We start from the raw sequence: 13429 nt of genomic DNA on the forward strand, positions 1-13429 counted from the left end.
TAACCTGAGAGTGACATTGCACCTTATAACCAACACTCTTATGGCCTCCGGGGAGTGTTGCTACTGAGTAATGAATGGATGGTAGAGAGGGCGTAATGAAAGGATGAGGGCAGGGTACCAGTAGGTACCAGTAGGACTGGGCAGGTCGGAGAAGACGAATGCCATTGGAGCTTCCCTCAACTCTGGAGGGAATGGACATATATAATGTTTTGGGTCAAGACCCTTCATTAATCTGACGAAGAATCCTGACCTAATATGTCATATCCACTCGTTCCGCAGATACTGTCCATTTAGTTACTCCAGTGTTTTACTCAACATTCCAGCATCTGCAGTTACTGTGTCTTCTGAGATAAATGGACCCAGAAATGGGTGAAACATATAGCTCTTGGATTTAGCCTCTCTTCAGCAGGTCTGAAGCATCTCCTTTCTGTTGTGAAAACGAATTTCTAAACCCAAATGTCCCTCCATAATATCGGAGAGTGCAACACACAACACCAGCCAGGAGCAAGAAACTGCTCTCAGCCTTGTCACCTTCCTGTCGGCTAGCAACCAACCATTCTACATTTCCTGCTTTGATTTGTCCTTTTCACACCTTACCCCTCCACATCTCCAGACTCCCTCTCCCTTGACTTGCAGTCTGAAGAAGGGTCTCGACACGAAGCATCACCCATTCCTTCTCCCAGAAATGCTGCCTGCCCCACTGAGTTACTCCAGTATTTAGTGTCTATAACTGCTCTATAGGCTCTCCTCCTCAGCCGATTGATCCACAGAAAGCCCTGGTTAATCTGCATCAAGTAACCCGACGCACGCCAAAGCTTGAGTTTATCTGTTGACACATTTTGTGCTTCCATGTTTATTCCCAGGAGTCAGAGTTTTGGAATTTGGGATGGAATTGATTTCCTCCTTCCCACTGGCCCTCTGGCCCAGGGACTTCACCTCACTGTTATCCAGTGGAGCTGAGCTGAATCAGGGGTAGAATAAGGGGACGGCCACTTAGAACGGAGACGAGGAAAAACGTTTTCACCCTGAAAGTTGTGAATGTGGAATTCTATCCCTCAGAAGGCAGTGGAGGCCGATTCTCTGGATGTTTTCAAGAGAGAGTTAAGGGCCTGTCCCACTTTCACGACCTAATTCACGACCTTTTTTACTCATGGACATTTTTCATCATGCTAGAAAAAACGCCCCGATCTACTTGATGCCACGAGTACCTACAACTAGCATCACGGCCTGCTATGATCTACCCACGACCTCGTGACGACCATGCTGCGAGTATGAGTCGAGGGCAAACTCGGCAGAGGTCGTGAATTAGGTCATGAGAGTGGGACCAGCCCTTCAGATAGAGCTCTTAAAGATAGCGGAGTCAGGGGATATGGGGAGAAGGCAGGAGCGGGGTACTGATTGTGGATGATCAGCCATGATCACAGTGAATGGTGGTGCTGGCTCGAAGGGCCGAATGGCCTACTCCTGCACCTGTTGTCTATTGTCTTTGCGGGCTGGGACCAGTGATCCCCACACACTAAGGCTATCCTACACACTAGGGACAATTTACACTTGTCACCGAGCCGATTAGAGCACCATCTGGAACCTCTTGGCACTGTTACGCTCCATCTCCAGACCAACCGCTGAACCTCTTAAGGCCATGAGTAGAATTAGGCCATTCAGCCCATCAAGTCTACTCTGCCATTCAATCATGGCTGATCCATCTCTCCCTCCTAACCCCATTCCCCTGCTTTCTCCCCATAACCCCTGACACCTGTAGCTTAGGGGTGTTGGTCAGGAAGTTTGTCCCTGTCCCTGGTTGCACTGCCCTGTGTAGCACCACTCATTTGAATTGACTTCCAAAGCTTGGATTTGAAGTCATAGAGCATGTGCAGCACAGAAAGACAGTCAGCCATGTCATGCCAAACTAAACTGCACATCCACCCGCGTCTGATCTGCATCCCCCTATCCCTGTCTGTCCATGTGGATGTCTAAACCTTGCTATTGTATCTGCTTCCACAGCCTCCATGGCAGCGTGTTCCAAGCACCCACCATTCTGTGTAAAAAAAAATAAAAATATTTGCCACCTTAATTCACATAGAGGGTCGTGGGTATATGTAACGAGCTGCCAGAGGAGGAACTTGAGGCAGGTGCGACAACATTTAAAAGACATTTGGACATGTTAATGGATAGGAAAGGTTTTGAGGGTTCGGGGCAAAATGCAAGTTGGTGGGACAGGTGTAAATGGGGTATCCTGGTCGGCATGGGTAAATTGGGCCAAACAGCCTGTTTCTGTGGTGTATAACATGAAATCCCCTTTAAATGTTTCTCTTCACCTTATTGCTATGCCTTTTACTATTTGACTTCTATCCTGGGGGAAAAAATACTTTCCAGCTACCATGTCTCCGCCCTTCATAATTTTATATACTTCTATCAGGTCCCCCTCAGCCTCTGTAGCTGCAGAGAAATTTTGCCCAAGCCTTCTGTGTAGTTAATTCCCTCTTATCCAGGCAGCATCCCGATAAACCTCTTCTGCAGCATCCCTGAACCCCCCCCACGACCATCCTGTGATGCGGTGACCAGCACTGCATTTAATATTACAAATGTGGCCTAATCACAAGTTCACAAATAATAGGTAGGTCATTCGGCCCATCAAGTCCGCTCCGCCATTCTCATCTCTGCCTCCTTATCCCATTTTCCTGCCTTCTCCCCATGACCCTTGACACCCGCTCCAATCAAGAATTTGTCCATCTCTGCCTTAAGAATATCCACTGTCTTGGCCTCCACAGATTAACTACCCTCTGACTAAAGAAGTTCCTCCTCACTTCCTTTCTAAAAGAACATCCTTTAATTCTGAGGCTCTCCCACCAGTGGAAACATCCTTTCCACATCCACTCTATCTATGCCTTTCATTATTCTGTAAGTTTCAATGAGGTCCCCCCTCAACCTTCCAAACTCCAGCGAGTAGAGGCCCAGTGCTGCCAAAAGCTCGTCATATGCTAACCCACTCATACCTGGAATCATTCTTGTAAACCTCCTCTGGGCCCTCTCCAGAACCAGCACATCCTTCCTCAGGCATGGGGCCCACATTTGCTCACAGTACTCCAAATGCGGCCCGACCAGCACCTTATAGAGCACCTTACACAGCATTACATCCCTGTGTTTCCAGTCCGCTTGATATAAATGCTAGCATTGAATTTGCCTTCCTTACTACCGATTTGACCTGCAGATTAACCTTTTTGGGAATCCTGCACCAGCATTCCCAGGTCCCTTTGCATCTCCGATTTCTGGATTCTCTCCCCATTTAGAAAATAATCTACGCCTTTATTCCTACGATCCAAAATACACGACTACGCACTTTGCTGCACTGAATTCCATCTGCCACTTCTCTGCCCACTCTCCTAACCTGTCCAAGTCCTTCTGCAGAGTCCTTGCTTCCTCCACATTGCCCGCCCCCACCTATCTTAGCATCATCTGCAAACTTGGCCACAATCCCCTTCTTGACCTTTTAGACTGAATCTTTCTATTCAGTCTCTCACTGGCCCTGGTGTCAAGTAAATCCCCGGTGTTGGGCTTTGAATGCAGTCCTCTAGAATGCATTTCGTTGTCTCTGTACGGTACACTGACAATGACAATTAAAATTGAATCTGATCTGAAGAGGGTGATGCTCCTTGGTGCAGCAGTTAGTGCCACTGTGCCATTGCCACAGTGACCCAGGTTCGGTCCAGACTTTGGGTGCCGTCGGTGAGGAGTTTGTACCTTCTTCCCGTGACACCCTGGAGGTTTCCCTGGGTGCTCTGGTTTCCTCTCGTATCTCAAAAACACGCAGGCTGGTGGGATAATGGGCAGATATATTTTGTCCCCTATTGTGTGGGAAAGTGTCAAAAAAAGTGTCAAATAAAAGGGCTATGGAGAAATAAGAGAAGGAATGAAACTGATAATTTGGCCTGTTGGTAGCCAGCATGGAGCTAATGGGGCTAATGGCCACCTCCTCTGTTCTAATATGTGGACAAGCGGGTAATATGATACAAGGCGTTAATGGGCCCTTGTTTGAGGTACTTGTGTTTGTCAGTGCTGCGTGTTAGTGCTTCAACCTATTGATGTGTTTGGTGGTCAGGCCGTCCACAGATTCTGCAGCGCACCAACAGGTTACCTAGGTGACCGAGCCCGGCATTGCAGGTTCCCACAGCTCCCCCAGCAACTGATGAATGATTAAACCCCTGGCCATCGGAGTCCCCTGCTTCACGGTTCACTGGCTCGCTTCAGGCAGAGCGCCTGGGAAAAGTCCCGCGGTGAGGAGAGCACTGGAGAATTTGGCCGACTGAGCCGCTTTATTGGCCCTAATGAGCAGGTCCTGCCCTTCCAGCACTCCCCTCCCCCTCCCACCCACCCACCCACCACAAGCAGGCAGGACACTTCCTGACTCCGCACTCATTCAAGCTCCCCTCTGCTTTCTCGCCTCTCCTGACGTCCCTCCTCTTTACCCTCTGCAGCAGGTGCAGACCTCCACAGCCTGCATGCTATCACCAACCCAACACCCCACTGATGTTGTTACAGCTCGCCCCCACCCCCTGCCCCCCCCCTGCCCCCTTCTCCTCTGGCAGCTGCAGCCCCCTCCTCCTTACTCTTTGAACCCCTCTTGGGCTTTACCCCATCCTCGAGCTGATCACCTTTCTATGAGCCCATCCCCCCTCCCTGCTCTACTCCATTTCAGGTCTCTCAAATACCGGGCCCACCTCCAGACCCACCTCACCGCCCTCCACCTGTATCATCCTATTACCTGTCATAAATTTATTTTCTTCCAATTTTTTGGACCCCCCACCCCACATTCAGTCTGAAGAAGGGTCCCGACCTGATTCCATTCCATTCTGTTCTGTTTTGTCGTTTTTTGCACATATCTGCAAGCATTGGCACTTTTCATTCCACTGCACTCCTCGGATGTGTATGTGATGAATAAACCTGACTTGACTTGAAACATTACCTATCCATGTTCTCCAGAGATGCTGCCTGACCCGCTGAGTTACTTCTGCACTTTGTGTCTTTTTTTTGGGACCCAAACTCTCTCACTCCCTTCCTAAACCACTCTTCCCTTCTTCTCCCTCTTCCAGTTTTAAGATGTGGGCACAGATCTCTTGGTCATGTGTGCAATCTCCTTGTTTGTGTCAGCAAGTCTTTGGAACAGGGGGGACCTCCCAGTCCATTCCAGAGGGGTGTGGGTGGAACATCTCAAACCATTCCCAATATTCCGTGATTCCTTTGGTGCCCAAGGAAAAATAATCCTATTTAATGTGATCAATGTACAGGGCACTGACAGTACCCCGTGTCAAGAAAGTGCTCCAGAGCCAACTATGAATGAGCCCCCTTTGTTCGGGGTCAGGCCCCTTATCGGAGACACTCCATCCAGGAGGTAACATCTCCCCTGTCAAGTGCTCCAAATATCACCTCTCATTCTGCTGGACGGGACAGTGATACAACTAGTGGGGCTATTGCCTCACTGGTCCAGTGACCCAGATTCATGATCATAAGGGATAGGAGCAGAATTAGGCCACTCAGCCCATCAAGTCTACTCCACCATTCAATCATGGCTGATCCATCTCTCCCTCCTGACCCCATTCTCCTGCCTTCTCCCCACAACCACTGACACCCCGACACATTCGATCCTGACCTCAGGTGCGTGGGTTTTCCTCTGGGTGCTCCAGTTTCCTCCCACACCCCAAATACATGCGGGATTGTAGGTTAATTGGGCGCTGCAAATTGTCTCTGATGCGTGGGATGAGTGGGATGAAACTGGGACGTGTGGATGAAAATATGGGCAGCATAGGTAACAGGGTAAATACAGGGAGGAATGGGATGGATCAATGAGCCAGCAAAACTCAACAGCCTTTAATGTCCTGCTATGGAGTGATACAGAGTGAAACAGGCCCAACTGGCCCACAATGGCCAACATGTCCCAGATACACTAGTCCCACCTGCTTGCGTGGTCCATATCCCCCTAACCTGTCCTATGCATGCACCTGTCTAACTGTTTCTTAAACGTTGGGTTAGTTCCAGCCTCAACTACCTCCTCTGGCAGCTCATACATCCACCACCCTCCGTGTGGTGTACCCCTCAGATTCCTATTGCATCTTTTCCCCTTCACCTTGAACCTATGTCCTCTGGTCCTCGATTCACCTATTCTGGTCAAGAGACTGTGTCCTTGGCCTACAATGCCTTGGTGAATTAAATGCTTGTTTAGGGGGCTTAATTAACTGTGGTGAGAGTCCTTGCCTTCACCGGCAATATGTCTCAATTCCGAACCCAGTCTATCCCTACTCTAGTCATTACTGAAACGTTCCATTCCCGGCAGCATCCCAGGGCATTCCCTTTCCACTTTCTTTTTTTATTTTTATTTATTTTTTAATTTTATTTTCATTAGAAGTACAATAAGTTACAGTAATACACACCACATATATCTTATCACATTTGTTGTACCCCTTCATTTTCTGAGCTTTAAGAAAGATAGAAATAAAAGAAGTAAGGAAAGTGAGAAAGAGTCGTGAAAGTGCAGGAAAGTGTTGGGAAAAGAAAGCCCATTAGAAAGAGAGTTAGAGAAGAAAGTTAAGAAATAGACCCCAGAAAAGAAAGAAAGGGAAGAAAATTCCACTTTCGACAGTGCAATTACATCCAAAAATAACTGAGCACCATATTCCAGGTGTCCCCAAACCAAGGTTTTATAAACCAGCACCAAGCCCTCCCTGCACTCATTATTCAGACTAATAAAAGCACGCATCCTGTGCACCTTCTTCGCCATCATATCTGCCTTTCCTGCCTCTTTCAGGGATTAACATGGATCAGAAGCTAGGCCTGTTTACTGTGGTGATGTATGTCTGGTTTCATCACATCACCTGCCTCGACTGGTTTCATCAGGCACTGAAAGTAAGCATGCAGGTACAGCAGGCAGCTAATGGCATGTTGGCCTTCATAACAAGAGGAGTTGAGTATAGGAACGAAGAGGTCCTTCTGCAGTTATACAGGGCCTGAGTGAGACCACACCTGGAGTATTGTGTGCAGTTTTGGATTCCAAATTTGAGGAATGATATTTTTGCTATTAAGGGAATGCAGCATAGGTTCACGAGGTTGGCGGGACTGTCGTATGTTGATAGAATGGAGCGGCTGGGCTTGTATACTTTTGAGTTTAGAAGGATGAGAGGGTATCTTATTGAGACATATAAGATTATTAAGGGATTGGACACGCTAGAGGCAGGAAACATGTTCCCAATGTCGGGGGAGTCCCGAAACAGGGGCCACAGTTTAAGAATAAGGGGTAAGCCATTTAGAACGGAGAGGAGGAAAAATGTTTTCACCCAGAGAGAAGTGAATCTGTGGAATTCTCTGCCTCAGAAGGCAGTGGAGGCCAATTTTCTGGATACTTTCAAGAGAGAGTTAGATAGAGCTCTTAAAGATAGCGGAGTCAGGGGATATGGTGAGAAGGCAGGAACGGGGTACTGATTGTGGATGATCAGCTATGATCACATTGAATGGCGGTGCTGGCTCGAACTGCTAGTGTTCAAATCCTGCTTCAGAAGGAAACCCGATGGATTTGGGATTGTGAAGGGAGTGATATGAGTGGCAACTGAGGTGGGAGAACACAACAGCTAAACATGTTTACCCTGTCTGAATTGTCCGAAGAAGGTTCCCAACCCCCAACGTCACCAATCCATGTTCTCTGGTGATGCTGCCTCATCCACTGAGTTACTCCAGCACTTTGTGTCCTTTCACCTTCTTCCATGCGGGCTGGACAACACGTCTGTCCGCCCTCGCCTTGCCAGTGTACATCGTACCCCCATCATCTGCCAGATTACCTCAAAGAGGAAGAAAAAAAGAGCTTACCACCCCACCCCAGGACCCGGCGACATTTATGTCGGAGACCCGCGATTAGCCGTGTTAATGGTTCGTGGAAAGAATTCTGAGGATTAGCTCTCTGTTTATGTCAGGGGTGACACTTCATTCAATTAACAAGGAAGGAAGCAAGGCCATTCTTGAGGCTGTGTGAAGAGAGACACAAAAAGCTGGAGTAACTCAGCGGGACAGGCAGCATCTCTGGACAGAAGGAATGGGTGACGTTTTGGGCCGAGACCCTTCCGTCACCCATTCCTTCTCTCCAGAGATGCTGCCTGTCCCGCTGAGTTACTCCAGCTTTTTGTGTCAATCTTCGGTTTAAACCAGCATCTGCAGTTCCTTCTTACACATTGAGACTGTGTGTGTGTGTGTGTGTGTGTGTGTGTGTGTGTGTGTGTGCGCGTGTATGGAGGCAGAGGGGGTGGGGGTTGGTAAAGGATGTGGCTTTCCCACACTCGTGACTGAAGTGTCAATACCTGTCTCTGCAGGCTGCAGTCACGGAGTAACATTGTGTCAACACCAGGGAGGCCCCCCTACCTTGATCTATTATTGTCTGCAAAACAGATTTAACATCCCCTGTTTTGTGTGTGTGGGCGTTATAGGGGTATTTTGGACTGTGACCTTGGGTGAATGGGATGGATTCAGGTTACAAGCCAATACGAGCTTTGTTTAGCCGATGTTAGAGGCAGACTTTAAACAAACTTGGGTGGTCATTTGTGTCTTTGGTTCCATCCTTTACCCTTAATGAACATCAGGGAAAGGAAAATACGCCAAGCTGTTTCAGCGAAGGGAGTGAGTAAGCAGATGTGGATTTTAAAAAATGACAAGGTTGTGCTGGGTGAATGTAGGCGGGTGTTTTGGCTAATTGGGTTTCCCCAATACAAAGGGATATCAGTGGATTGGTGATGTTTTGGGTTGGACCCATCTTCAGACTACATGGATAGGTGACATTTCAGGTCGGGACCGATCTTCAGTCTGAGGGAGAGTCAGAAGCCGAAACATCACCTCTCAATGTTCTCCAGAGACGCTGCCTGACCCGCAGAGTTGCTCCAGCACTTTGTCTCCTGCTGGTGCTGTGGAGCTCTGCTCTATCAGAGATGCCTTCAATGTGATCATCTCTCTCCCTCTTTTTTTTGCTGTTCATGTTGATCTTGCTTTGAGCAGATCAACTCCCACAAGCCCTCTTCACTGGGTTAATTATAGTTTAGATTAGAATTACAGCATGAAACAGACCATCTGCCCCACACAGTCCACGCTGACCATTGATCCTCTATACACTAGTTTTATGCTCTACACACTAGGGGCAATTTACAGAAGCCAAACGTTAGACTTTAGAGATACGATGTAGAAACAAGCCCATTTGGCCCACCGAGTCCATGCTGACGAACAATCCCCGTGCACTAGCATTATCCTACACACTGGGGACAATTTACAGAAGGTAACTAACCTACACATCCGTCCGTCTTTGTAGTGTGGGAGGAAACCGGAGCACCTGGAGAAAACGCACGCGGTCATTGAGAGAACGTACAAACTCTGAACAGACAGCACCCGTAGTTAGGATCGAACCCGGGTCTCTGGCGTTGTAAGGCAGCAGCTCTACCGCTGCACCACCCACCCATAACCCCTGGCTTCTATTTTTTTTTAATCCTTTATTGATGGTGGAGCAGTTTTGGTTGTTTTGGCGAAATGCAAAAGCTAAGACCTGCACAGCATTGTCTCACTAACAGTAAAATGAGACAGATGGTACCTGTTTACAATAGGTTGGTTGAGAGCCAAACGGCAGCGAGACACTGGAAAGAAATCCTCTGCTCTTCTTAGAAATGGTACCTTTGGGTCTTTTACGACCAACAAAATGTCCCTGGCACTAGTGTGGTATTCCCTCAGCACCACATGACCAGGCTCAGTCTGAAGAAAGATCTCGTCCCGATACCCCACCCATTCCTCCTCTCCAGAGATCTTGCCTGTCCCGCTGAGTTACTCCAGCATTTTGTGTCTACCTTCGGTATAAACCAGCATCTGCAGCATTATACACAAGAGCATTATACACAACCTCTGAGCAGGACTAGCAGCCACCCGGCTCAAGGCAAGAATGCAGCCCCACTGACTTCTGAAAGACTAAAGGGCCTGTCCCACTAGGCTATTTTTTAGGCGACTACAGGCGACTAGGCTGTTGCCACATGGTCGCCATGGGGTGTCACCTGTATGGTAGTGAGTAATCTCCTCAGTCGCCCAAAGAGTCGTAGCATCATTCTGGTCTCTGCTGGATTTTCAACATGATCAAATATTTTCGGAGACAGTCGGCAACAGTGGGTTTGAATCTAATGAATGTAGCTTGACTTCTCATGATGTAGGTGCTGCCGCAGTTATCACCAGGTTAACGTAGGTTATCCCCAGGCGATGTAGGTTGTCGCCAGGTGAAGCAAGTTGTCGCCAGGTGATGTAGGTTGTCGCCAGGTGATGTAGGTTGTCGCCAGGTGATGTAGGTTGTCGCCAGGTGATGTAGGTTGTCGCCAGGTGATGTGGGTTGTCGCCAGGTGACGCAGGTTGTCGCCAGGTGACGCAGGTTGTCGCCAGGTGATGTCGCCAGGTGATGCAGGTTGTCGCCAGGTGATGCAGGTTGTCGCCAGGTGATGTAGGTTGTCGCCAGGTGATGTAGGTTGTCGCCAGGTGATGCAGGTTGTCGCCGCAGGTTGTCGCCAGGTGATGTAGGTTGTCGCCAGGTGATGTAGGTTGTCGCCAGGTGATGCAGGTTGTCGCCAGGTGATGTAGGTTGTCGCCAGGTGAGGTTGTCGCCAGGTAGGTTGTCGCCAGGTGATGCAGGTTGTCGCCAGGTGATGCAGGTTGTCGCCAGGTGATGCAGGTTGTCGCCAGGTGATGCAGGTTGTCGCCAGGTGATGCAGGTTGTCGCCAGGTGATGCAGGTTGTCGCCAGGTGATGCAGGTTGTCGCCAGGTGATGCAGGTTGTCGCCAGGTGAAGCAGGTTGTCGCCAGGTGATGTAGGTTGTCGCCAGGTGATGTAGGTTGTCGCCAGGTGAACGTAGGTTGTCGCCAGGTGATGTAGGTTGTCGCCAGGTGATGTAGGTTGTCGCCAGGTGATGTGGGTTGTCGCCAGGTGATGTGGTGTCACCAGGTGCAGGTTGTCGCTGGTGCTGACCGGGTTTTTTTTGTTGTTAAAGTAATGATTCTATTTAAAATATTATGTCGAAGGGGGGGTCCAGTCGCCGTTTTTTCTGCGACCTGCTACGACTGACAGTCGCTAGCAGTCGCCTAGAAACAGTCTAAGTGGGACAGGCCCTTAATCCTATCCAGAGCCATGGTCACACACCTACAAGATGGAGGAAGGAATTAAAGTAAACCACTTCGGCAAGGGAAGCCTTGACATTCCTCCCTCTCCTCCCCAAACACATTGCATTACAAGCTTTTGGGTGGCGCAGTGGTAGTGTTGCTGCCTTACAGCGCCAAAGACCCGGGTTCAATCCCGACTATGGGTCCTGTCGTACGGAGTTTGTACGTTCTCCCCGTGAACTGCGTGGGTTTTCTCCGAGATATTCGGTTTCCTCCCACACTCCAAAGACGTACAGGTTTGTAGGTTAATTGACTTGGTGTAAATGTAAATTGTCCCTAGTGTGTGTGTGTGTGTGTGTAGGGTACTGTTAATGTGCGGGGATCGCTGGTGGGCGCGGACTCGGTGGGCCGAAGTGCCTGTTTAGAAACATAGAAACATAGAAATTAGATGCAGGAGTAGGCCATTCGGCCCTTCGAGCCTGCACCGCCATTCAATATGATCATGGCTGATCATCCAACTCAGTATCCCGTACCTGCCTTCTCTCCATACCCCCTGATCCCCTTAGCCACAAGGGCCACATCTAACTCCCTCTTAAATATAGCCAATGAACTGGCCTCAACTACCCTCTGTGGCAGAGAGTTCCAGAGATTCACCACTCTCTGCGTGAAAAAAAGTTCTTCTCATCTCGGTTTTAAAGGATTTCCCCTTTATCCTTAAGCTGTGACCCCTTGTCCTAGACTTCCCTAACATCGGGAACAATCTTCCTGCATCTAGCCTGTCCAACCCCTTAAGAATTTTGTAAGTTTCTATAAGATCCCCTCATCAATCTTCTAAATTCTAGAGAGTATAAACCAAGTCTATCCAGTCTTTCTTCATAAGACAGTCCTGACATCCCAGGAATCAGTCTGGTGAACCGTCTCTGCACTCCCTCTATGGCAATAATGTCCTTCCTCAGATTTGGAGACCAAAACTGTACGCAATACTCCAGGTGTGGTCTCACCAAGATCCTGTACAACTGCAGTAGAACCTCTCTGCTCCTATACTCAAATCCTTTTGCAATGGAAGCTAACATACCATTCGCTTTCTTTACTGCCTGCTGCACCTGCATGCCTACCTTCAATGACTGGTGTACCATGACACCCAGGTCTCGCTGCATCTCCCCCTTTCCCAATCGGCCACCATTTAGATAATAGTCTGCTTTCCTGTTTTTTGCCACCAAAATGGATAACCTCACATTTTATCCACATTATACTGCATCTGCCAAACATTTGCCCACTCACCCAGCCTATCCAAGTCACCCTGCAGTCTCCTAGCATCCTCCTCACAGCTAACACTGCCCCCCAGCTTAGTGTCATCCGCAAACTTGGAGATATTGCCTTCATGTTTCCATGCAGTATCTCTATACTAAACTAAACTAAACGTTCAATAGCCAGAAGCCCACAACTTACCCTCGATTCCCACCTAACACAATTCATTCTTTTAACGTTAGTCAGTTATTTATTACACTTCCAAACGTGGAGCGTTTCCACTAACGTTTGCTTTTCATTGAAACCTCTTCAGGTCCAGGCTTTAAAGGAGAAACTGAAAGCAGCCAATATCCAGACCAGTGAATCAGAGAATAGTTTACTCAGAAGGTACCATGAGATGAGCAACACACTGCAGGAAAAGGACGACGTGATTCAGAGGCTGGAGCAGCAGTTGGAGGAACAGGTACCAGATAACGTCTGATATTGGTCCCACAGTTGTAATCAGTTCAGCCTTTTTGAAGAGCAGCAAGAGCTCAACGTCTCCATTTGAAGAATAAAATCTTTGACTTTGTAAATCTACTGAGCCAGACTGCCTTAGTTTACTCAGTACATTGATAGGTAGCTTTTTAAAGAAAGAGAGGGCTTTTCATTCATGAAGGGGTGGAACAATATCCTTCTTCAGCCCACCACCTGAAGTATTTGCCCCATCCCCTGAAAGATGGTGAAGGGCCTTACCTTTTGAACCATTGCAATGGTCATCTGAGACTTCCAGAAGTGCACCCTTCCATACGAACTGTCGAGGCATGCAGCCTCTGAAGTAGGTATGAGGTGTTTGCACAAGTCCCTGGTGCAGTGCTTGGGTCCATTTGGAATGGACAGAGGTGTGCACTGACCCACATCTCACCTGTGTACTTGGTGATGCTGTTGTAGGGAGCACTCCATCCATCTATTTAGCATTAGGCTTGGACATCTTGCTCTGGCTCTAATGACATTGCACCAAGAACATTGCAAGAGATTCTACAAGTATATTCAGAATAAA

The 13429-nt window shown here is 48.4% G+C and overlaps 1 protein-coding gene across 1 annotated transcript in view; it reads left to right on the plus strand.

Annotated features, from left to right (window-relative positions):
* plekhh1 (pleckstrin homology domain containing, family H (with MyTH4 domain) member 1) overlaps positions 1-13429 on the plus strand; it is a 123491-nt gene that overhangs the window by 33782 nt on the left and 76280 nt on the right. The window contains exon 4 of the mRNA XM_055640978.1: positions 12704-12853. Coding sequence (XP_055496953.1) covers positions 12704-12853 — 150 coding nt within the window. The remainder of the gene's footprint in view (positions 1-12703; positions 12854-13429) is intronic.

This window comes from Leucoraja erinacea, chromosome 9, assembly GCF_028641065.1.
Source record: "Leucoraja erinacea ecotype New England chromosome 9, Leri_hhj_1, whole genome shotgun sequence".
Lineage (NCBI taxonomy): Eukaryota > Metazoa > Chordata > Chondrichthyes > Rajiformes > Rajidae > Leucoraja > Leucoraja erinaceus.